The sequence below is a fragment of the Amblyomma mixtum genome, chromosome 2 (genome assembly GCF_055824585.1).
Source record: "Amblyomma mixtum isolate Tamu chromosome 2, ASM5582458v1, whole genome shotgun sequence".
NCBI classification, from domain to species: Eukaryota; Metazoa; Arthropoda; class Arachnida; order Ixodida; family Ixodidae; genus Amblyomma; species Amblyomma mixtum.
In genome coordinates, this window is record NC_143013.1 from 63774805 (window position 1) to 63801015 (window position 26211).

Below are 26211 nucleotides of genomic sequence, written 5' to 3' on the forward strand. Positions count from 1 at the left end.
GGACTATACTGTCAGGGCTTGCAATACTGTTGAGTAACGAATAAGACGAGCCTTCTTTCTTACGCTTTAAATGTATCCCGACTGTACAAGCATAAAGCTTTTGTTTTCGTAGGTAATAACCTGACCTGGACACGTAAGTCTAACTCCTAATCTCTTCAATATTAACCTAACAATAGAAATGAAGACGTACGGGTCATCTGCTCATATTCTATATCTATCACTTACTTCACTGAATCCATCGCCACTAAATTAATCATCGATTTCTTGTGCTTGCCACAGCGACCAACGAGGAGCCCCCGTTGCTGTGCTCGTTTGACGGCAGCAAGGATTACGACTACCCGGTCCATATGTGCTCGTACATCATCTTTCTCTCGGCCACGGTTGACAAGGCGAAGCTAACAGCAGCGCCAGATACCGGAAGTAAGGGCCGCCCAAATACAGACTCCAGATCACGCACGTCTACTCGGGTGCGCGCAAGACAATCGATAGGATAGGCTTGCATCAGCGTTAGTATGCGCCATAGCTGCAGTCATTTTATTAGTAAAGTTAAAAAAATAAACTGCTCCACATAAACGCGCCAACTAATATGAAATGTCCACATTTGTATCGAGAGCCAAAATTATTAATAATTGGTGCAGGTGTTTTGAGAGATGGATGCAAATGCCCGAAAAGCTGTGATCGTCATCCTTGACATTCGTAAAAAAAGTTTCAAAAAAATGGCGCTGACAGTGATGGAGCGCGTTTATATCTGATTTCAGATACAAACACACTGCAGATCCTTCACTAGTAGACTTCGCAGCAGCAAATAAGTTTTTTCTGTTTCATATAGACCAACAACGTGCTTGCAAACACAGCGGGGCGTTCGTGGTGGGCGGATCCCGATGAGGTGGGGGGAAAAGTAGGCTTAGCGCCTATAGGAACAGATGGAAGAAAAAATTTCTGCACCTATGATGTCAGCTCGTAAACAACACGCAAATTTGTCCTATAACAGGTCTAGGCAGTATGAAGCGTCATTTCTATTGCATTCGCGAAGATGACATTGGCTTGAAGAAACTGCTATATTTACAGCCAACCGGGATATCAGGCACACATACACATGGGTCAGCCAGAATGGCCTGCCAAACGTGTTACTGCGACTTAAGTTCGAAGGATGAAACGGAAAGTGCACTGGCCTGCCCATCGGCTCGTGCTTAGCCAAAATCGCTGCCTCGTGCATACATAAGGGAGTTGAAAGATGTGGGAGGAAAGATTGAAGAACAGACGACGGTCGCAACAACCCCGCCCGCGGAAGTGAGGACGCCGGCTGTAACAAATGCCCTAGTGGTCACCCCACGAAGTTGTCATAAAAATGCTACCTTTAAGGCCTTTTTTGAAGCACGGTGAGGGGACGGATTTCGCACCAAACGCCGCCAGAAAGGCTGCATGAAACGCGAGTGCTCGAACCAGCGTGTTAGTAGCGTTGCGCTGAACGCGTTCACAGACCGCAATGCGCGGGTCCAGCTATTTCGAAGGTGATTTTTAAATGACCGCTTTACGCGTGCATGAGGGTGATTCCCTGCTGGGGTTACGGGGTGGGAGCGCGCTCCATGGAAACACATGCAAGAAAAGCTTTCAGAAATATCTTTGTCGTTTCACCGACTACCCATGGACTGATCGCTAACAGCTGGCGTGTGTTTTGTAGAAGAGTGTGACAAGCTACATCATTTAGAATATCTTGAAAATGTTTTGTTGTGAAGCCGTACATACCCTAAATGGCGCTCTATCCGCTGGGAGTTTCCCTGAACCACACAGGCTACTCATGTAGTCTGACATTCCGGCCGTGCCCGCTACATTGCCTCGGAAATAATCGCTTTCACATGATAGCAAGGTTTGCATTGAGGACTGCCCTCAAACAGCACGATAAATGAAGTGCGCACTGTAGCATACGGCATGGCACGTGAACACACAAAAGTGGTGTTGGCGGATGCCGCAGGCTGCCCAGGGGTACCGTATCGTATGCGGCGCCGTCTCCAAAAATAAGCGGTTCTCCTCATAGCGCTTGCCATGACATTAATGCGAGAGCATTATATGGCTCTGTCGCGTCAGCAGAAGTGTTCGCAATTTTGTCCGCATGATTACGTCCTTCTCTGAAGATAAACTGTTTGAAAGTGTGATTGTGGTAGATAATGTGTGATAAAATGTTGGCATGGGAAAAGTATGGTTGATGAGGTATAGTTAACAAATTGATTGAAGACGAAAAAACGCGAAAAATTAAACTTAGGCGTTAAAATAGCCATGGACGTCGATATAGTGCACGGACGTCAGAACAGCAACAGACTTCGATATAATATGTGGGCGTTTAGCTTTCGCATTGCTCCACTGCGGGTCGCCGCAGTGATCTCAAAATTTTAGAATTGCTTTTCAGGCAATGCTTTCCAGGCTGTCTATTTCAACAACTGTTTTAGTGGGGAAATGCAGCGTACGTGGCACATGTACGACTACGCTAGCTATAAAATTGCGGGATTAGTGTAAGCCCCCAGCGTATAGAGTGCTTTTTGGAGGGTATTTGCGGCTTCAGAACACACATTTTTCGTGGCGATTTGAAAAATGCCAGCCGGTGAGCATGTCCGTTTGCGTGTTTTTTACAAAGCGCTGCGGTGCACCTCACCAGTGGCTGCATATCGCAGTCAATGGTAGTCAATGGTAGGGCCGGTCGCCAACCAACCAATGGCCAGGTCGCTTTACACAGACGCTTGAAAGCCGCGGGGCATATCTGAGTGGACAATGACAGAGGGCCAGACGGACGTGAAATGGCCATTTTAAAATGACCACCATACGGAATACGACCTCTGGATAAATTACACTGCCATTCAAAATATTCGAATAGTAGTAAAAGACGTTTATTCGACCATAACTTACAGGCCGAGCATTTCGACCGCCTGGGCGACCAGAAGTCGCTGTTCTTCCTCCCCTTCAGCGCCAAGCCAGTCGAGCCAGGTGGTGATGGATAGAGATGGTGGGGGGTAGGAACCCGTCTGCTGAGCAGCCGGGCAATAGAAGAGGCAATGGGCCAGGTCCGCATAGATACAGGGGCAGTTGGGACAGGAAGGGTCCGACAGATAGCGATAGAGAAAGAGGCGGGACGGGGTGATGACTGCATCCATCTGGATGTGCTGAAGAATGCGAGCCTCCGGCACCGTGAGTGATGGATGAGGGGGATGGTAAAGGCGTTTGTCGAGGTGGAGCTCGAGGTATACCTCTTTTATAGTGCGGCGAAGAGTGAATCTCCCACCGTCCTCCGAGGGCTTAGGCCAGGGGATCAACGGTGCCCGGAAAAGTGTGTCGCGGGCGAGCTGATCGGCCAGCTCATTGCTGTCAATCCCTGAATGCCCAGGGACCCAGCGGAGGAAAACTTTGGAAGGCTGTAGTGCGAAGACCGCTCGTTAGACCTCCTGTTGGAGAGAAGGGGTTAGGGTGCGTTTCTTTATGTGTATACTGCACGAACTCGCAGAGCGGTTTAGAGCATTATATATATATAGGCTTTCGCGGATGTTCAGCCATGACGTTCCGATCATATTATGTCCCACGGTCTTACAGCTAATATAAAAAAAAACTGGGGCGCATATTTCGCTGTATTATAAATTGCATGTTCACCACTGAAAACATTCGATCACACAGGAAAAGTCTGAAAAATACGTTCTGAAAGCGACAGGCTATGAGGGACGACGCTGTAGTTGAGGAGTCTCGATAGTTTCGACTACATGGGCTTCTTTAACCTGCAATGGCACCGCACTGTACACGGATATCTAACATTTATACTCCATCTGCACACCACAGCCGCGGCCGAGATCGAACCCGTGTATTTCGTGTCATATTACAGCTATTGGTCCAATATAATTGTCGCACGTACCATATGAGAATTTGAGCATAGTGTTATCGTAAAGATCACTATCACCCTACACAGATCAGGATTTGTGCCAATGAAACGAAAAAGAAACTTCTCGCAATTTAATCCACCTATTTTAAGTGCTGAAAGGTTCGGAACGACGTAAGTTTCTGTATGCCATTGACGTGTCAATGATATTCGTTTCGCCATCCCTCTTCTCACTGTTTTCGCTCTTGGTTTGCAGCTAACCAGCGTTTCGAGCAGTTCAAGGCAATGACAAAGAGTGGCGGAGTAAAAAAACTCCTCTCGTTCAGATACGACGACATCTCGTCATTGACCGCGGATGAGCTCGACAAAGCCTTCGCCTCAGCCCGTGACACTGTCTTCCACGGCATCGATGTCCGCTACACGCAAGGCGAAAATAACTGGCTGAACGTTCTGTCGGTGAGCAAATTACCGCATTTACTCCAGTTGCGTTAAACTGAGAACGTTGCAGACCTTGATTGAGCTTTAAGAAAACGCTTCCGTGTATTGTTTCCTCGAGACTAGGACAAAGCATGAAATGCAGCGCAAGAACGGCTGCAGCAAATTTTAGGACAGGGCATAGATAATAGTACCTGCAATCTTGGCTGCTCGTTGTGCCATCTCCTCGATAATTTTTGTTATTCCAGCTCTAAAGCGTGTTGTGTCCTCATGGCTATTTTCTCTCCTTGAAAAATCGGCTGCCATCGGCCGTTTCTAATCCAGTTCATAGCGTGCTGAGCGTCCCTGCCCGCTTTTGGACCTTTACGCGCCAGCAAGTTAACCCTTTTTTTTTTTTGCACTCCGCAGTGCGCTTTGCCTCCTTTTCTACTTTTTTTTCTTGGCGGGTCGTAGCACCCAACCGCCCTTCTTTGGCTTTAGAAACACGCTGTGCAGCCATGGCCGCCTTCTGATTTTCTTGGCCTTCTAGAGAAAGCTATATCTGACAAAATATGCAAACGGTGCCACTTCGTGACTTACCCGGTTCCATGGCAAAGGGAGCGGTGCTGTACTACTACGGCCACCGGGGCCATTTGCAAACGCGCCGACAACAGATAAAAGAGGATCACAGCGCCAGTTAAGCCACTAGGAATTCACTATGGCAATGACCGGATGACCTGGGGTGGCATAAAACTAATTTTGTTTATTTGCAATAGCGTTGGTTTGATTCTTGGTTGGGATGGTGATCAGAGGAACTTTTCGTTTTCTACTGGCACTTTACGGGGAGAATTTTAGCCTTCTTCAGGAAGTTTCTAGTCAAGTTATATTCACTCTTTTGGCTTCGGCTTTACAGTGGCTTCGGAATAATGCTCGTCTGAGTTGTTCAGATTTGGAGCTACAATCATTAGACAATTTTAAAAGTTTAGACGAGGACGTACACTGTTTTCACTATGAGAAATTGTTCTAAAAAAATTACCAAAGACACATTGGAAATTCCAAAGTGTGCTTGGCGAAAGCCTTGTGGTCAGCCCACTGCCGCTTCCCCGAACCGTTTGGCATGTAATCACTGGGCCACTTCGGAGCCATGCGTCTCACTCACTCGACTGCAAAGAGACGTCTAGCGAAGGAACGGCGGTGCAGCTGCCACCGCCGACGCGCGCGCGCGCGCTCGTTCTACCGCTACTGAGTGACGTCACGATTGCTATGCACAGCTGCGCCCCCCACCGGTGCACCGGTTGCTAAGGAGGGGAGGAGGTTGCGCCGCTGCGCGGAGGAGAGGCTATAGTTGGCACGATTCCAGCGCACGGACAGACACCGCGAGCATGATCCATTGAAGGCTTCCGCCTTAATATGTGTAGACGCCAGCATCTGCACTTTGTGGGCGTGTCAAGGGTTTGAAACCAAAGATCAATGTGAGGCGCCAGTCTGGAATAGTTGAGGACGTTGTGTCACTTTGGTCGTCTTTTAAGAGGCTATGGGCAGTGGTTACTGGTGATTCGTTGCGCAGTTCAACGGTTGAAGTAGCGCAAGGTGCGTGGTGTTAGGGACCAGCTTGCCTACTTACAAATACGAAACGCTGGCCGATATCACCCGCGACTGCAGTACCATCAGTGGCAGCGATACGGTCACCTGCTGATAATATGTGGCCATACATAAGCCAAATATTGCTAACAGCCCTCTCGTAGCTGCGTGTTTGGCTGTAAGATGTGGCAATTGTATTGTGCACGTATTTGGTATAATAGTTTCTGGGCACATCTTATTTCTGCGTTCTGGATAAAAATTTAGGTACACTCATCCGCGATCGTTTCTAAAGTTTTAGCACCGCTTGCTGATTTCCAATACGCAGGACCTGCAACCCCCCTGGTAAAAGCGTCAGCCTTCGAAGCGTCTCCATGCGCTGTTTGTTATTCTTAAAACTAAGTGAAGATGAAATATCACCGTTCATATCGTGAAGTATCAAGGAGCAGGACACATAAAAAACGTTTTCACGAATCTCTCTTTAATGCTAGCATCTGAAATGTTGCGCGTAGTATCGTCTTTCAATAAAAATGCACAATATTTTCGCGTGCGCGGTAGTGTTAGAATTAGCATTGTAAGATGCACCCAAGGGGTGTGCCGTATCTGAAAACTTCCTATATATCGCATAACCTTGTGAATAAAATTAAGGGATAGAGATCGGTCATCACTTAATTCGCTTTAAGTTGTTTGTGCAGTTAGTAACCTTAAATATCATGGTTAAGTCTGCCCCGATGATTCAATGGCTTCGGCTTTCGACTGCTGATTCCAAGGTTGCGTGACTGAATCCTGGCACTGGCAGGCGCGTTTTGATCGCAGTGGGATCCAATAATAACTACTGGGTTCTGTAAGATGTGAGGGCACGTTAAAGAACCCCAGGAAGTCTAAATTGATCCATAGACTTCCTTCCAATACAGCGTCACTTACAGCCTATATATGTTCCTTACTTAATGAAGGAATCTCTTGCAGTACAACGGAATGGCACAGAGAGAAGACAACAGCACACAGCTGTCCTGGTATCTTCTCTCGCAGTCTCGTCCCGTTCCGCCGCATAGGACCACTATAACGCTCTGAACCAACAAGCCTAGCGTTAAAACTACCTTGCTACCTTAACCGAATAATCTGCAATTCGGTTTTCATCCTTAACAACAGCAACTGCGCTGCAACTTTATGACATGGGATATGGGCTCCCTAAGGTATGAGCTTCTACGAGTCATTTCGGAAGCCGCGAACAATAAATTCACTTTTTTTCGCAGGAAATTCGGCAACTTGCAGATAAAAATGGTTACCTTATTCATGTGGTGTTCGACAAGCCCAACAAAGTCGAGTTAAGGTAAGAAAATTCGTTTAATTTCTACTGACCTCCGATCAACTTCAGCATAAGGTTCATGAGAGGTTTTCGACATGTGGATGGAGAGGCAGTGCTTATAATGGTCTCTTAGAAAATGGTCTCATATATTTTCTTTTTCATCAACTGGTTGGCATAGTCCAAGACAACTATACTTATTCCTAACATTTCTACTCAATAGAAGGAATCTATGGGAGCAAAAACGAGAGCTCAGAGAAGTGTTGAAGAAGTTACCGACACTTGCTTTTCTTAGGCTTAGCTTAAATAAATTTCAGCATCTGCACAAAAAATTTTATATTTTAAATTTTTTGCACGCTGGTGCAATCCTGCATGGCCTTTTACCATTGGGTTTAAAATAACAACATGATTTTTATGCAGTTAACGAGTTTTTCCGGTGAAAGTCAGCTCCTTTTGCTGCCGCTTTGCTTTCAGAACGCACAAGTTGCATTCGAAGAACACGTCCTTTTCCGTGTATTGGCCAGCACGTACTATGCAACGAGAAAGCTTCTTTGTATAAGAACTGCCTTTATATTTTTGACAAACGCCTACTTTCAAACCTTGTAATCAAATTGCATAGGCTCAAAATCCGAATTATCGTCAGAAGTGCCACAGGCATGTATTGTTTAGTTCGAAGCGTCACTGTAATCCCAACTTCAGTTCCCGGTTTCTCATTTATTTTGACCAAAACAAAATATTCCATAAAGGATAGAACCTTCGCTATGAGTCTTGAAGAAACCTATATGTCTTGTTTAAGGGAAGCTCAAATGTTTTTGTTTTTTTTTTAATTCGAAATGATTTAAGGAATCGAATTATGAAGCTGCTAGGTGAAGCATGCCCAGAAGTTTTGCGCGAGCACTCAAGATTGCGACGTAATCGCCGATTAAAATAGCGACAATGTTCAGGCTTGTCCTCGTTTCGTTTTAAAGTGTGGAAAAATTCACAATGACGGCAATTCGCCGAAATTTAAAGTTCCTGCTGCCTTCGCGTACATGCTGCCAAGCGTTGTCCTACGCTACCAAACAAAGCTTCATTTTCTCTACCTTCAGTCGAGTTTCTTTTTCCTCCTCTAGCAATTGTTTCATCCTTCTCAACGTAGTTCCCCCGTACATGACGTCATCACTCTGGACTCGTCCCGGAGCTGTGTACTGCGGAGAAGCCTTGATGCGTACAAGGCTTCATTCCGCGATTACGTCGTCATTTCAAACTCTAGCAAACTAATACTTCGCATTTTTTGCCTGGAAGTTTCACGCGACCTCTTTAAAGTCGCCGAATTAAAATACATTTTTAGTTGTTCGTTAACACACTTGTATCTTAAAGTAACGAAAGTCATGTAGTCGCCGCGGTGGCTCAGTGGCTATGGTGCTCGGCTGCTGGCCCGAAAGACGCGGGTTCGATCCCGGCCGCGGCGGCTGAATTTCTTTGGAGGAGAAATTCGAGGCCCGTGTACTGTGCGATGTCAGTGCACGTTAAAGAACCCCAGGTGGTCGAAATTTCCGGAGCCCTCCACTACGGCGTCTCTCATAGCCTTAGTTGCTTTGGGACGTGAAACCCCATAAACCAAACCATTTTTTTTTTTACTTTTCCAATTCTGCAAACATCTGCCGGTGTTTATTCAGGGCGCTGTATTAAAGATAGGTACTGACGTTTGAACATTAAAAGAGCAAATTTAACACCTTCGATGCAAAGGTTCTTTACATCCTATTCACCTTAAACCCTCCGTTGATTCCGTGTGTTTTATGTCGTAGACGTGGGGAGTAAACAGCTCTTGGTGCTTGGTGCGAGCTGTGAGAGCGAGAGTGGATCCACGACGTAATGGATGGCACCTGCTATCAAATTACTAGCAGGAATAATGTCCTATGCTGCTGTTTTTGGAAGACATAATTCTAGTCAAAAGTGCACGAGTCATATGCCTACTGCTTCTGAATAAAGCTATTGTCAACAATAATTAATTTATTTTTACAAAAGCCCCTCAGGCACAGCGAGGTTGGGAACTTAGTCCGCCCTGTAGCATCTCAAGGACGACTCTTAGGTACAATAAATGAGAATTCGGCTGAAGAATTACCTTAGGCGCAATGATTCAGCCTTCTTGTGACTGTGGGCGACGACGCATTCCCACACGATATGAGTGTCGCAGTAAAGCGTTACGTTAGTGACGAGACCTTAATACTATGCATCATCCGCCCAGTTACCGAGCGGATCTGGACAGGGGAATAACGATCATGGCGAGGGCGACGATATTGCTACACAATGTAGTGATGCTTGCCTGTGTTACTAAACGGTGCACAAAAGCAACTGATCGCTCTCTTAAGTTCTTTCCCAGGCCAACGTAGCATTTTTATGTTCAAGAAGAATGGGCCCTGGCCAAATTTATTTTTATTTATTTTATTTATACAAAATACCCCTAAGGGCCCTTAGTTCGAGGGTATTACATAGAAAGGGGGTGGGTATATGTATGTAATCAAAAGTAAACAAATAAATGACAACTTCAAGAAACTACAAAAAAGCAGATAAAAGCACATGAGTCTTTGAAAGAAAATGCAAAACGCAAAATTGAACATTGAAGCGTAAAGGGGAAAAACAAAAACATAAACAGAGCAGCAGACAGTAACGTTAATACAAGTTATACAATGTCTCACAAACAACGGCATGAAAATAAAATGAGAATCACGAATAACAGAAATACAAGACAGAAACCTAATTCACTAGTAAGTTAACAATGTACCCAAAAAATTTAAGCAGAGATAGTGGCAGCCAATAAGTAATAAAATTTATCCGCATCACTGACCGTAGCAACATGTGAAGGCAGTGTTCCAGACAGTTATAGTGCGTGGTATGAATGAATGTGCATAGTTAGATGTTAGACATGACAAGCGCTTAACTTTAAATGGATGGTCGCGGCGATCAAAAATGGAAGAAGGCAAATAAAAGTCGTTATGAAGCGTTCAGTGATGATACAGTTTATGAAAAAGTGATAAACGTTCAACTTTACGACGGAGTCATAGATCCTGAAGATCAGCGCATTTCTTCAAGGCTGTGATGCTTTTATGACCCGAATAGTCAGAGAAGATAAAACGAACTGCGCGATTCTGCAAAGATTCGATGTTATAAGTAAGCTTGATGAGGGTCCCAAATAGCCGAAGCATATTCAATTTTGGGTGGAATAAGAGTGGTGTAAGCGCGTAATCGGAGGTGGGTGGGAGCATGCTTTAAGTTATCTTTTAAGAGACCTAAAGACCGATTAACGAAAGCAAGAATAAGGTTAATGTGGTGGTTCCATGTTAGATCTGGAAGAACGTGAAGACCGAGGTATTTATATGTGGTTACCAACTCAATTGGGGTATTATTTAAAAAATACGCTGTTTGAAATTTAGACATTCGCTTAGTAAAATACATAAATTTTATATTAGAAAGATTAAGTTGCATAAGCCACGAAGAGCACTATGCTATTAATATGTCGAGGTCGGATTTAAGGGCTAGGCGGTCTTCGTTAGTATAAATTTTGCGATAAATCACACAATCGAAAGCGAAAAGTCTGATTCGGGAAGAAGTTTAGTTAGGTAAATCCTTAATAAATATCAAGAAAAGCAAGGGGCCAAGCACCCTTCCTTGTGGAACACCGGAATGAACTTGGCTGAGAGACGAATAATGGTTATTGACGGTGGTAAACTGAAACCTGGAACAGAGAAAATCTTTAACCCATGCAATAACAAGAAGGTGAATATTAAGAAGTGCTAACTTAGTTAATAACCGGTTGTGAGAAACCCTGTCAAACGCTTTGGAAAAATAAAAAAATATGGAGTCAACTTGAATACCAGCATCAACAGATAAATGAAGACCTTGGAAGAAACCAGCAAGTTCCATTTCGCACGAGTACCCTTTACGGAAGCCTTGTGGGTATTTTGAGATGATATGCTGTTCTAAAAAGTTAAATAAATGCGAATTAATCACGTGTTCAATGAGTTTACAAATCGCGCTAGTGTATGAAATTGGTCGATAATTAAGTGCTAAAGAACAATCACCCGACTTGAAAATGGACACATCGTTAGCTAAGCGCCAGTCACGTGGAACCAAACCAGATGAAATAGACCACGAAAAAATAGCGGACAAGATGCGATAGATACCTTCCGATGAATTTTTAATTTTTTTATTTTTGTGAATTTTGTTATTAAAACCAAGCTTATCAGACCCTGATGTCGTTTTAAGTTTTTTTAGTAAAGATAGGATTACCATTTCACTAATAACTATTTCGGACATCGAGGTATCAGAATTATTCGTAGTGGCAGGGGCTGAATAAACCTGTTCTGGGGTAAAGACTGATGTGAATGCGTCGTTAAGAGCTTGTGGGCATTCAGCCACAGGAACGCTGCCTCCCTCGGCATTCGTTAGAGTTATATCAGGATGACTCTAAGGGTTAATTGTCTCCCAGAACTTACGAGAGTTATTCTTTACACTGAAGGTAAATAATGGGTGAAGAAATGGCGACGAGCAGATTTAAGCACCCTCTGATATTTCTTATCGCATACTTTTTAGCATTGCCAGGAATATGACCAAAGGGCCAAAATAAGGCCAGATCTATGAAGGCGCAAAAACCCATAGCCATCGATCTTTTCCTACTTTCAGTGCGGTTCTGGCGAGGCAACACCATCAACTTGCACGACACTTTCTGCAAACTTTGGGCTTTGCCTCTGAGTTGAAGCACCTGATCGTGGACGTATAGAAGGGAAAGGAGAACACTGGTTTGTGCGCTCCTTCTGTTGAAGTTTCCAAATGGGGACAGCACGCACGTTTTCTGTAGCGCTTAGGAACTAAAAGGCTAGAGCAAATGCTGCCTCGTCATCAGACACCCGCTGTGCCAGCAGCATGTATAGTACCATCTTCTTCCTTCAGTGTCGGTGGAACTGTTCGGGCTGTTCTTGTTGGAGTGAAAGACGGCAAATTTTTTAATTAGTATTCTTTAGTGGTGAAGTGATATTAAGGGCATTTCGAAAACACTTTTATGTTTGGAGTTGGGATTTGAGCTCGAACTCACAAGCAGCTCTCTTGCTTGCGATGCTATGCAGCCAAATCGATGTGGATTATGAGTACATGAGTCAATATTATTCGAAACAGCATTCACGGCAACTTTAACCCCTCAAACCGTTAGGATCTTGGTTTGTTTTACGTATGCAGGCTCAGAATCTTTGCAGGTATTACTTCTAACGCCACTTCTTTTCATGTGGCTTTGTCCAAAAATGAGTGGTGTGTAAAAGATGAAAATTAAGACACTCTCGATTAAAACAACCTAGGGTCCTAACTGAGTGCGCTGCATGCTTCTTCGAAAAACTTAGAGCACCACTCCCAGATTTTTCTATTTAAAAATAAAAAAAATGTCAAGACAAAGCCCCGATACAATATACTGTTCCGCTGTTTCTCGGCTTAAAAAAAAGCGGCACTTTCAAATGAGTTGTTTTGTATCGTTTGTCTCAACAGCCTGGTGCACATTGCTTCACTCCGTGTCTACGCGTCGCTTTCGCAAGGCCCTTATACCGCTTCTGCCATTCAGCCCAAGACAAAAATTGTAAGTTTGTGTGCTTTTTTTATAGTAGTGAAATTCCTGGAAATCCTTGTACATAATCGAGTGTGTGTAAATATTTGTTCGCCCTTTACATGTGTCATGTTCACATAAACGTTATAGATCTTTTCTGAGTGACATTTGGGAGTTGCTCATTTATGGAGTCCAGTAGGCTGTCGTATGCTTCACCTTCAAAAACTATACGGATCCTTAAGACACCTGAAGAGTGGATTGCGTTAGCATTATATTTCACACTTGTCGCCGCTTGTGTTGGAAATTTTGTGTGTGTTTTTGAAATGTCTCTTTATCAACCGCCACGTTTTCGGAACGCTAGCTGTAGTATCAGGTCAAGAATGGACGTTGTTGGGCAAGTCGGTTGTACACCGTTAAATAAGGGACTGCGCAATACACACTAGCGCGTGGCCTTGACATCTTTTTGTCCAAGTTTTTATGGCGCGGTCCCTTGCTCAGCAATAACTGATATCCTCTTTTCTGCGACGGTGCCGACATTTGTATATCTCACTTTTTTATTATTCGTTTCTATTCGCTATCTAGGTCGCTCACCACCCAGTGGGCCGGTTGTGATGACGTCAGAAGGTCACGTGACTTCCCGACCGATCTCCCAATTTCATTTCCGACATCGTTGTACTTTTGCCGTGAAAACTGTAATGCTCTATAAATAAAATAGAAAGGCAACATAAAGCCCAGGCGACATCTCCTGCAGGAGAAGACCGTGGAAGAATACACGGCGGCGCTCGGAGGCAGCGGCTCCCAGGCAGCCGTGAGCGCATGGCACTGCATCGCCTTCAGTCTGGCTGCGGTCTCGTTCAAGGCTTCCGAGTACTTCGGGGACCTCGCAGTGGGAATCGCGAAGCTCGGGTATTGCGAGGTATGCAGCCGTATGCACACGCCCAGCTCTCAGACTAAAGAAAAACGCATCCCGAGTAAATGTTCGTCATACGTAGTAGTTAGTTCGTAACATTGTTCCAAGGAATGAACAAGTTTGCTATCTATCGTCAGGCTAGACACTAACTGGCTATCTGCTTACGTAGCCGTGCAGCCCCACTTAAACGACCTTAAAATCAACTGCAACAACACCGAAGGCACGTACTGTTCACGAATGTTGTGATGTGTCGCATTTCGAACCAAAACAGAGGGTCTTAAACACTAAAAAAAAAACATTTCACTGTTATTCTTCATTTAAAACTGAAGCCTATGCAGAACTGTTGTCGGGAAAACGATTTTATATAGCCTGTTTTCTTGTGTCCTCCCTGCCCTATTTATTTCCCTTTATATGCATAGGTTATAGAGTTTTAGTATCCATTCTTCAGGCAGAAAAATACCGCTATAAAAAAGATGTTTTTAAATTCATGCCCTGCGCGTGTTTGCAATTTCTATAAGAGATGCACGTCTGGATGAAATTAAGAGCGTACAAACTACTTAATATTCTTTTTCAGTGAATGAACTTTTATTGGGATTACAGAAGGTTTAGCTTATTAAGGACATACCTAACTTACAGTGCATCCGTCCAGGAAAACTTTCATTTGGATCCATGTGCAGCCGGCGTGCTGTAGTGTTCGGTATATGGGAGCACAAATATGTTAGTTTTGTTGTTTCTCTGTCAGTCACGTACTCGTTCTCTCATGTGCATGTTTTTTTTTTTATTTCAGTTCGAACGTGAAAAGGCTGAAAAGGCTGATGACGACGAGTCATATTTTGTAAGATCTTCCACTTCCAGCATCGTCGTCTTCGAAAAGGAGAAAGAGTTTGGGGAAAAGGTAAGCCCACAAAACAATATGGTTACCTCGTCTATGAGTACGTCGTTATATCTGTAATGGTAAGTACCAGTCTTGTATTTCCTGATCATCCGAGTAGAACCTCCAAACGCACTTCCACTCCTGTGGGGGCCTCTACCTTTAAATCGCCTACTGCAACGAAGAAATCAATTAGCAGTGAACTACCAATAACTCTCATACAACCTAATGGCCTTGTTGGCGAGGAACATGAGTGGGCGCTGCGCCGAGGGGAAGGGGGGGGGGAACATTTACAGTCGCCTTGTTTCAAGCTTTGCATGTTGATTAACCTCTTCGAGCTAATCAATTCAAGAACGGTCTTTGGCCGAAGGTGCCACTCTGGAGTTGCTTTGAGGGACACTAAAGTTCGCTGTGTTCCCTCAGTAGCCTCAAAAGCTGAAGGACGTAGTGTACTCCTCGAAATGCCTAAAGCTCTATGGTCGGGGTACTAGCACTGGCATCCATGGTTTCACATAGTGGTTCGAAATTATCAAAATTCGCGTCTGTTTCCTGCTTCAGACCTCATGGGATGCGACAATGCCACAGCGCAAAGCTTCCTTTTCAGAGTACTCAATGAAACCTATGCGCTACACCAACAGCACGCTTCCGCCTCCTAAGGGCTGCTCGTAGAGGGGGGAGCTCAAGATTTCGGTCCCTAACCCCGTCCAGAACAGATTACTGCTGAAACGGACACGTCAATCTTCTTACAGTTCTGCTATAAACGTTATTCACTTTCTCTTGAGTATATCAGATTTTTCGGTTGCTGTCATGCGCGCGGTGGTCGTTTTTGGATTGCTACTTTCAAGAAGCCGCTGCGCGCTTCACCTTTCAAAATGTGCCGAGAATCGAGAGTTGAAGCAGGCTCATATGCGCGTGAATGTGCACCAGCTACCACTGCAAACTCCCTGAATGGCCTGACCGATAGGCTTGCAAGCTATTGCTCAACGTTCTTAGGGTTCCTTAGCAAGGAACTTTAACATTAACTCTACCCTTTCACTCGACCATGTGTATCTATGCCTACTCCTTTTCATTTCCTTAAATTTTCGTTAGCCAACTGCAACCGCTCTTTTGTTCACGTCTCTCAATTCCTTGTGCGTCCCCCTCGGGCTAAAAGAGAATCAGTTTGTTATCTGCACACATTAATCCTGATACGGTTTCTGCTGCGCCATTATCTGTTTTTTTTTAATACACACTTACCACGCGTTTCTGATTCCCTTTCCAATGCGCCATCCGTAGGTAAAGATGGTCACTAAGCTAACCAAGCCGTGCGTGCTTCTGGATGACATTTACTACGACTACCACGACTGTAGGTGCGACAACAAGAACTTCAAGCTGCTGCGAGCCACCCGCCGAGTCCTGTGGGGAAGCACAGGCAGTCGTCATTGAGGACTGCTCATTTCCAAGACCACAGCACGAGACCCTACACTGCCGTGCTAGGCCGTCTTCGTGCTTTTATTGCTGAACTAATTATGAGCCACTGAGTTTGGCGAAACATGTGCTGGCTACTAGAAATACATTTTTGTACGAAGGTGCTCAGCAGAAGTTATTATATTTATTATTTGTCCGATCTGCGACAAATAACGAGGGACCGCGCATATTGCTGTGCATGAATTTTGCGCCAGGACGTAATGGGGGATCTTTCTTTTCATTATTTTTTCTGTCCTCGGTTTAACTGTCTTAGTAATTTCAGTAAGTGAACACTTCTCTCTAAGTGGTCATATTATGACCATGCCCAGACTTCGAATAATAAAAAGAAGAAAAGAACGGCAAGTTACAACGATGGTGTTCGGCTGCTTCTGGTTCCACACGAAATATTTATCCGGAATCCATTTGACTCAAGCGTTGCGCTGGTTTCTTCCCAGTGAAAAAGGTAGAAGTTTAGAAATATGCACCAAAATATTTTTAATGACTTAAAGAGCACCGAACTAAACCAGTGAAGCGCGAATAGAAATATAAATGCTGTAAATAGGAGGCCTGAAAAATTGAGGCGTCTGAGTATATGAGAGAAATCTCCCCTGGACGCACGACTGGCAGTGGCTTGATGCAAGCATGTTTTGGATTTGATTTCCCTTCTTTAATCACTTGTTCAGCGTGGAAGCAATGGTATGGTATGGAATGGAATGGTATGGTATGGTATGGTATGGTATGGTATGGTATGGTATGGTATGGTATGGTATGGTATGGTATGGTATGGTATGGTATGGTATGGAATGTTATGGTATGGTATGGTATCGTATGGCACGGTATGGTGTGGTATGGTGGTGTGGTACGGTATGATATGGTATGGTGTGTGGTGTGGTATTGCATAGCATTAATAGCATTGCTTGGATGCCATGGCGCGGCGTGACATGGCATGGAAAAGCAAAGCATCGAACGCTAGCTGTAGTTTTACGTACCAAAATGGGCACTCAGGAACACCGAAATGAAGCAATCAAATAATTTTGTGTCTGTGTTTTAGCGCGCGCTATCATTACATAACACAAGGTATTTACGCTTCACCTTCATTGAAATGCGACCGCACGGGCTGCATTTAGACATCACGATCACAGGCTCCCTAGCTGAACGCCAAACCCTGACAAACAGAGCCCTGTTAGCGCAATCTGGGCCCCGTCTGTGTCACGCATTATTATTCTCAACAAATCGGCAGCGAGCGTTATCCGTAAACATGAGCGACAGAGAAGATGCTAGACTGCCATAACCATTATATCTTTCTATACTTTAATCCCATGCGACTGCTGCCTTTTGTGATCTTACGCTGGTTTGACGTCTAGCAGTATTGTCCCCTCCGGCTAGGGACTGCGGCCATGACCAGTCTCCTGTGACGCACCGGAGTGTGCGTTTCCTTTCTCTTGCTTCGCTTTTGTTTCGAGCATGGAGCGTTTCTGCTTACAACTGTCCCGTTCGGGATCACGGGATCAATGGCACTGCGTTACGAAGAGCGTTCTTGCCTCTTTCTTCGGACCGGCGTCGACACAAAGCCTGTCTTGCGCCGGAGGACGCCTTCTCAGTATCCGTATTGCGTTTCCTTTCTCTTGCTTCGCTTTTGTTTCGAGCATGGAGCGTTATTGGGCATACGTCTGCAAATCGAAATAGTTACATGGAAATTCTACAAATGTGTAGGCTGGCGGGACATGGCTCTTGCCTGACATATAAAGAGAACGTAACGTTTTGTTTTTAATCACAAAACTCGGACTGTTCAGCCCGTATAATCTCGTTGCCCTCAAAACCACCTTGAAATAGTTCTGAATGTGCTATCCAAATGCATTGCACCTGTAAAGAAAATTGCTGCGAGCACTAAAGTGACGTTTGAGACTTATACGCAAGGCCCATCATTTGAATTTCTATATGAGGAGTTAGAGCGAAAACGTTAAGTAATATTCAAAAATAGGCTTTCTGGGGCAACAATATGGCTTATGCGGCACAGTATTACCAGTGTTGGTGGACACCGGGAAGCAGGGTAATTGTCTTAAGTAGTAATCTGGTTAACTAGGTTCTGATAACTAACTTTTTAACTATCACAGCTAGGCAACTGGTTGCAATTAGAGATTTTTCTTTAAGAGATTGTTTCATAGAGCGCTTTAGAGAGAATTTTAGAATTTCGAAAACACGATTACCCTCGGCGCTGTGACTCGACAAAATTTGGCCACATTGTGCTCAAATACATGCGCTTTCGAAAAGCATGTAGGCAAAGCAACCTTTCCAGTTCACGTAACTAGTCAAAACAGCAAATTTTTTCGAGCCGTAGAGCCAAAGGTAATCATGTTTTTGAAGTACTAAAAACTGAAAAGCCAATTACTAACGACCGGCTTCAAAGCTCTAATCGCAACTAGGCGACTTACTCGTCTAGTTAAAAGGGCAATATTAAGCATTAGTTGATCAGCTTACAACTAAAGTCGCTTCACCGGCTTTATGGTGTGCGAGAATACCACTTCCTTTTCTTCGTCATCTCTGAATCCCATGAAGATTTTCTTTTGCAAGGGTACGATCATCATCATTGAAAACGAGTACATGACGTCAGCAGATTACTGACAGCTTTCCGCAAGAATATTCTCACTTTTGCTGATGTCCCACCTCACAGTGACAACGAATGCGTGTGCTACGCAACAGTGGTTGGCAGGAAAAGGCACACTCTTCTTGGAGTATATCTGGAGCCAGGCAGCCATTCGACAGTTCAACGCTTGAGGACTTGTTAGCCACGATGCCTTCACCGCATGTAGTTTGTGGAGGCTTCAATGTCCATAATGAACTCTGGGGCAGCTCACATACACGTGCACAAGGCGCAAAACTTGCAGACATTCTTTCAAGGCATGAGCTGCAAAGCATGGTGAATAAGTTAGGCTGGCAAAGCACAAAAATGGGTCAAGAAGTCAATATCCAGAAAACTAAAACTAAAGTTGAACAGTCGCGGAAAACATCATTTTACGACTGGTAGCGAGGCGCTGAAAATGGTAGAGGGCAGGCAGTGACGGCAGAAACATAGGGCAGGTAGTGACCGCCGATCTGAGTCACGAGAGCGACATAACTAGAAGAATAAGAATCGGGTGAAGTGCATTTGGACGGTTACTTGAAATCATGAATGTAAGTTTACCAATATTTCTTAAGGTAAAAGCACAAGATAGCTGTATCTTACCGGTACTCCTTTATAGGGCCGAAACAGGGAGGCCAGTGAAAAGGGCTCTTCTTAAACTGGGGGCAACATGCGATATACGGAAAGGGAAATTATAGATGTAACATTAAGAGGCAGGAAAAGGGAAGAGTGGGCCAAGGAGCAAATGCATTTCATATCCTGGTCGACATCATCACGAATAAATAGGGTTAAGAAGGAAATAGGAATGGGAAGGTGCGATAACCGATGGCCATTAAAGGGGCTCTGAAAGGGGCTCTCAATAAAGTTGTGGTATGCCTAGGATGTTAAAGTACATCGTTTCACAAATATCTTCCAGCGAGAATTTTTTAAATGCATTTTGTGGAAGTCGAGTTATCGGCAGGCAACGTTTTAACTTTCCCCTCTTCGCGCCTGACCCTCTCTCTCGTCACTTTTTGTACACTGAAATGTACGCGCCACCACCCGGCCCACCCACCCGAAGCGCCCGGGAATTCCCCGGGTGTGTGTGGGGGGGGGGGGGGGGGGGGCGGTGCTTCCGGCCACGGCCATGGTAACTGCGTGACGTCAGAAAGGGTTGGTACTGTGAACCAATGATAGCTCCCGCTCCTGACGGAACGATCGCTGCATGACGCGTTGTGCGCGGATTCGGGCGAAATCTCGGCATCGATGATCGCCGCGAGGCGTGGAAGCGCGAACTTGTAAATCTATTGTAAATTATATCGTCTCGCTTTTGAGATCTTGTACGCGGCATAAACGCTCGACGGCCTGTACTCAACATATTACAAGCCTACCAAAGCCAACCTCAACACCCTTTCTATAGAAACTTTGAGGGTAGCGGAGTGGATTGCAAGAAAAGGCAAGCGTAGCAGGGTGCGGCATGCAGGTGGACAGATTTGAATAAGAAGTTTGCAGGGATAGGGTGGCTGCAACTGGCTGAGGGTAGGGTTAATTGTAGAGATATGGGAGAAGCCTTGGCCGTGCAGTGGGTGTCGTGTGGCTGTTGATGATGATGAAATGTATGATACTTTTTTGCTGCTTTCAAAACTATATGTGGTAGCATTTCGTTCTAGTCCGAAAGCACTTCTCCAGATGTACAAACCACGAGCAAGAATCTTGTGTTGTCTTGGACTAGAAATAAATAATTATATAAATTAAAATATTTTCAAATAATTACTTCATTGTTGAAATAAAATTTGATTATAAATATAGTGAATTCAAACATAAAATTACATTTAAAATAATTAGACAACCGTACTTTATCGCATTTATTTATTAATTCAACTAATTTAATTTACAGCAACTTACAAAACAAATAAAATGCAATACTGCGGCGACAGGCATTCTAACCCGCGCTAACAGATCAGCTTCGCTCGCCCCTGCATGAGATCATTATGCTATCGCTGCAGCCGGTTACGCCTCGTGTTAAACTGCAACACCCTCACACGCTGTGCATTGCACATCGTCGTCTTCATCGACTTCCATCGGGGTTGATTCTGATTCTTATGGCGCAAGGGCATCATGGCCCAAAGAGCGCCCTGGCACAAGGTGCTTTCATCTTCTCAGGGAGCGGTCAAAGTAAAGTACCATTTCCCAAGCATTTCACCCTAAAGAAGCCGATCACCAGGCCAAGGGAAACTGTACCAACTGCATCACCGGTGAGTACCCGGCGGCCCTGGGGATCGATACCAGCACCTACCATAGGAGAGGCGGGTGCTCAACCAATAGGCCATCGCTGCGGTCATCAAGTTCCATCTCCAGCGCGTACAGATCACGGCCTCTTAACCTCGATAAGACCTTGTGGGGGCGCGCTTTACTCGTCCCCTGTGGTTTGCTTCCCCGAAGTTCGCCCTCCCTATAGCCGTGTCAGTTACTTTAACTCGCCGGCGTCGCAGCGACACGAGCGCCACGGATGGCGTGTTTGCTGCGCGCGGGGGGGAGGGGGGGAGAGGCCGCCCTCTTCTGATCGGGACCTGGGAAGCGCGCGGACGTTCAAGCGTGACGCTCCTCTCTTCGTCGGCGGGGCGAATGGCGAAGCTTCGTGGGGTGGCTCGTTCTCCCACAGATCGTCCCGTCCGGCCTCGGAGTTTCTCCCTGCCCTAGTGTGCCCGAACATTCCCTCGTAGCCATGCTGGTGAGTCGGACGTCCTCGACTCCTCAGCGCATTTTGTTGCTAGCTGGCGTTATTGCTTTTGTAGCAATGCCTTGTTTGTCTCAGCCAGAGTGTCATCCCTTGTTCCCTCAGAGCAAGGCCCGCCGAGGTTGGCGTGCACTCGGTAGGGTACGCGATAACGGGGTGGGGTCCGATGGTTTTGAACTGTGTCAGCCGCAATTAAGCGGGTAGAACGTGTTTATCTATACCCGATTTAAAAACCCCACAACCTTTATCATCAGCATCAGCCTGACTACGCCCACTGCACGGCAAAGGCTTCTCCCAAGTCTCACCAATTAGCCCTGTCCTATGCCAGTTGTGCCCACTGCATCCCCGCGAACTTCTTAATCTTATCCACCGACCTAACTTTCTGCCACCCCCTGCTACGCTAGCCTTCTCTTGGAATCTATTCAGTTACTCTTAAGGACCACCGGTTGTCTTACCGTCGCATTACGTGCCCTGCCCAACCCCACTTGTTCGTCTTGATTTCTACTAGGATGGCATTAATCCACTTTTGTTCCCTCACCCACTCCACCCGCTTCCGATTTCTTAACATTACAGCTATCATATTTCTTTCCGTAGCTCGCTGCGTTGTCGTTAACTTAAGCTCAACCCTCTGCGTTACACTCCACGTTTGTGCCCCAAATGTGAGTACCGGTAAGATACAGCTGTTGCATACTTTTCTCTACCTTGCAGGCAACGGACTGCAAACTGATCGGTCTGTAATGTTTCAAGTCCTTGACGTCTCCTTTCTTATCTATTAAGATAACGCTAGCGTTCTTACAAGCTTCTGGCACGCTCAAGGTCACAAGGCATTGCGTATACAGGGTGGCTGGTTTTGAAGCGAAATAATCATTACGGGACCTCGGGCTTCGCGGCACTTGCAGGTTTTCACCTTCATTTCACCTTCAGATAAAGCAAAGAAAATTACAGTGCATAACTGGTCCCCTAGGACCGTGGACACCTTAGCCGCGCTTTAAGCTACGAAACCGACTAAGCGCGGGAGCTTCGAAAGCAAAGGACAGGCGCGTAACTGGCCCCCTGGGGAAGTGGACACATTAGTCGCGCTTTAAGCTACGAAACCGATAAGAGCGGCAGCTTCGAACGCGCATAAGTGGCCCCCTCGGGAGAGACAAACAACTTTATTGCCATAGAACTGCGGGATTAATTGCAGGTGGGCTTGGTGTGGCCCCCAGGTGGGGGTGACTTCCTGGGCCCATGAAACGAGTGCCATTTGGGTGCTCTTGTCTGGCCTTCTGAGGATTTCATTCCATCCCTCCTCGGAGGAGCTGGCAGCAAGGTTCGAAGGGGTGGGTTTCCCGCGCAACCCAACAGGAAGTGCTCCTGTGTAACGATTTGTCCCTGGTTACAATTTCGGCGCATGGGGTCGCGTTTCCCGTCTGTGATGAGTGAAAGTCTAGAAATGGCTAAGGATGGAGTGTGTCTGCAAACAACTGCGGAGCAAGCTGCCTTTCGCTCGATTTAATTTTGGGTGGGAAGACGGGAATCGGCGTCTCACCTCTCTGTGGATGTTGGTGATTTCGCTCAGTCGTGCTTTAAGCTACGTAGCGGTAGTGACAGATGAGCGCTGCATACGTCGGCATTGACAACGTTGTGGGAGAAACGCGGCACTGAAGCCATAGACCATCAGCGTTCATTGTGTTATAGGCGTTGGAGTTGACAGCGATACAGACTCCAACAATTTGAAGGAAAGGAAGTGCGTATAACTGGCTCCCTGGCTCAGTGGACGCCTGAATCGCGCTTTGAGGTGGTGGTGGTGAAAACTTTTATATTGTAAAAAAAGAGTTTGGGAGCCACAGAGTGGCCCCGCTACATGGTCGGCGTCCCTAGTCCGGGACACCGCACGACGAGGCCCCGTCTCTCGCCCGTTTCACCAGAGCCCTTTGGGACTCAAGCAAGGAGCAGTTGAGGAGGGCAGTCTCCCATGCCTCTCTGGAAGGGGTAGGGGAAGGGGGGAGGTGGGGATTTTGAGTACATGCCCACACCATGTGGAAGATATCACAGGTCTCCCCACAGTGTGGGCATCGCCCATCCGTGTTAGGATCGTAATGTTTTATTATTGCAGGACAGAGTAGAGTACCTGTCTGCAGGCGCCTTAAAGTTCGCTCCTCCGTCTTACTCAGCCCTTTTGCAGGGGCCGGGAAAAGGCGGTGGTTGTCGCTATAATGTGTTAATATTTCCCTGAATCGCAGCAGAGGCTGGTTAGTCTCCGAGCCAGAAGAGCTGGGATGAGGAGCCCGGTGAGTAAGCGCTCGGGCAGCCGCGTCAGCGGCCTCATTACCTCGTAAGCCCTGGTGGCCAGGAGCCCAAATGATTCGTTTGGGTGTTGGATCAGTGGCAGTCCGTCGTAGAATACAAGCAGCTAAGGGGGAGATCTCCCCTGCCAAGTAATGTTCACATGCTTTTCGGGAGTCCGTGATGATTATTCTCGAATTGGCGTGGGCGGCAGCAAGCGCTATCGCTACTTCCTCGGCCCGCATTGAATTCGGGGCTCGAAAGGAGAGTCCATCAACGTGCATTTCCTGGTGAACGACAGCGGCCGAGTAAAATCCCGTGGGCGATGGCCCTGCTACGTCTACATAATATACACCGGGTCGGGAGCCGTGTTGTCTCTCAAGAGCCCGAGCCCGCGCTTGTCGTCTGTTTTCATGCATGTCGGTGTCCATGTTACGGGGGAGCGGGGAGACCCAGAGCATATGGCGCCATAGTACTGGGATACGCTCCGCCTCCTCTGGAGTGCAGTCGTGTTGGATGTGTAAGCGGTTTAGCAGGCGGCCCCCAGGAGCCGTCTGCGTGAGCCGCGTGTATTGGTTCACGAGGTGGGCCTCCCGCAGCTCCTGGTAGGAGTTTAGCACCCCCAATGCCTTGAGTTTGGCATTAGAGGTAGCCACCGGGAGATCCAGGGCTCGCTTAGTTGCCTTGCGGATGATGGCGTCTATTCGCGCCTCGTCTTGCTTAGTAGTGCGGAGATATGGCACGGCGTAGAGGATCCGGCTAGTCACGAAGGCATAGACGAGCCGAAGCGCGTCCCTGCCCCGCAGACCACCCCGCTTGTTGGAAACGCGGCGGATCATGCGCCCTACCTGTTCGCCTACTCTCTTGAGTTTCGCAATAGTGGAGTCCGGTCTGAGTCTCTGGTGAATGAAAAGGCCCAGGATACGGAGCTCCTCCACCTCTCTAATAGGACCTCCTGACAGAGAGATGTGTATTGCTGTCCTATCCTTTGGGTTCGCTCTGACATGCAGAAGCTCTGATTTCGCTGGAGCACATTGGAGCCCACAGTCATTAGCATACGCATCGACTATGGAAGCAGCCTGCTGAAGGCGGTCCTCCATGTCTCCAAGGCTCCCCTGAGTGGTCCAAATTGTAATATCATCTGCATATAACGCGTGTTGAATGCCTTCCACCCGGGCCAATTGGCTTGGGAGGCGCATCATAGCAATGTTGAACAGGAGCGGTGATAACACTGCTCCCTGAGGGGTACCCCGTGTTCCCATCATGTAAGGGCCGTATTCCTCGCCCTCAATCAGAAGAAAGGCCTGGCGATTAGACAAGAAATCTCTTACATACGCGTAGGTCCTAGCCCCACAATCGGTAGAACTCAGGTTGGCCAGGATGCTTCCGTGTTTCACATTGTCGAAAGCCCCTTTCAGATCAAGGGCGAGGATGGCTTTGTCATTGTGTTGCATAGTTGTGGGTCGTATTACATCCCTGTGCAGCTGGAGAAGGACATCCTGTGCAGACATGTGAGGGCGAAACCCGAACATGGTGACTGCAAAGAAGCCCTTACTCTCCAGGTATGGAGAGAGGCGATCCCGTACCATCGTCTCCATAAGCTTGCCCGCACATGAGGTCAGTGATATGGGCCTCAGGTTGTCCGTATTCACGGCCTTACCTGTTTTAGGGATAAACGTCACAAGTGACGTTTTCCACTCGGGAGGGAGTGGACGCCCGTCCCAGATCTGGTTGATGTATTCTAATAAATGAAGGTAGGCTGAGTCCGGTAGGTTCGCCAACAGGTTCACTGTTATGTGGTCCCGTCCCGGAGCCGTACCCCGGCGCATTTTTGCTAAGGCCGCCTTAAGGTCGTGCAACTCAAAAGGGGCATCGAGTGTTTGATTAGGCCTGCCAGAGTACATGTACTGTTGCCCAGGCGGGTCCTCCATACGACAGAGATATCTGTCGCACAGAGTGTCCGCAAGTTGCGCCGTCGTACCTTGATACCCTTGCAGAGCCCGCCGGAGCTGCTTTTGCGTCTCCCCTCTCGTTTGGGAGGGGTCGATTAGACTGCGAAAGAGACGCCACGTCCCCTTCGAGCTCATCTGATGAGCTGCGGCGTCGCAGCGTGCTATCCAATTTGAATCTGAGAGCTCGGCAGCATACGCTGCAGCCTGCTCTGTGAGTTTGGCTATGCGGTCGCGTAATTTGCGATTAGTTTTCTGCTTTTTCCACCGTTTAGTTAAGCTCCGGCGCGCCTCCCACAAATGCAGGAGGTGGGTGTCCACTGCGGGGATCTCTTCGGTGGTTTGTAGTGTTGTGACGTGTTGTTTCTGAATGTTGTATATGTGGTTAGCCCATTCCGCGTAGCCGCCGGAAAATAGTACGGGAGGGATAGTGTGATTCCGGAATTTGTGCCAATCGGTCAGCTTGGCCTGACCCCATTTTTTGCGCGCTGCCTTTGCCTCGAGTGTAATCCGGAGAAGGAGGTGATCGCTGCCTAGAGAATCTCCCAAGTTCTCCCATGCAGCCGCTCTAGCATTTTTAACGAGAGAAAGGTCTGGACACGTGTCGCGGGTTACCGAATTCCCCACTCGAGTGGGATACGCCGGGTCCGTGAGCAACGTGAGGCTGAGGGTGGAGATGAGCTCCGCCAGCTTACGTCCTCTTGCCTGTTCGAAGTG

The 26211-nt window shown here is 46.7% G+C and overlaps 2 protein-coding genes across 4 annotated transcripts in view; one reads left to right on the forward strand and one right to left on the reverse strand.

The window, feature by feature from the left end:
- LOC149359539 (nucleoredoxin-like protein 2) overlaps positions 1 to 26211 on the reverse strand; it is a 209839-nt gene that overhangs the window by 182373 nt on the left and 1255 nt on the right. The gene's annotated exons all lie outside the window — the stretch shown is intronic.
- On the forward strand, positions 11 to 15920 carry LOC149359547 (uncharacterized). Its single transcript, XM_089567700.1, has 7 exons — positions 11 to 420; positions 4110 to 4309; positions 7099 to 7175; positions 12660 to 12747; positions 13466 to 13630; positions 14412 to 14519; positions 15771 to 15920. The coding sequence occupies exons 1-7, from the start codon at positions 348 to 350 to the stop codon at positions 15918 to 15920; spliced, it is 861 nt and encodes a 286-aa protein (XP_089423826.1). The 5' UTR covers positions 11 to 347.

Excerpts from the sequence above, each read along its gene's own strand:
- LOC149359547 (XM_089567700.1), top strand. The coding sequence starts at position 348 with ATGTGCTCGTACATCATCTTTCTCTCGGCCACGGTTGACAAGGCGAAG. Across the intron at positions 7,176-12,659 it reads CCCAACAAAGTCGAGTTAAG|CCTGGTGCACATTGCTTCAC; the intron begins GTAAGAAAATTC and ends TTGTCTCAACAG. Across the intron at positions 12,748-13,465 it reads TTCAGCCCAAGACAAAAATT|GAGAAGACCGTGGAAGAATA; the intron begins GTAAGTTTGTGT and ends CATCTCCTGCAG.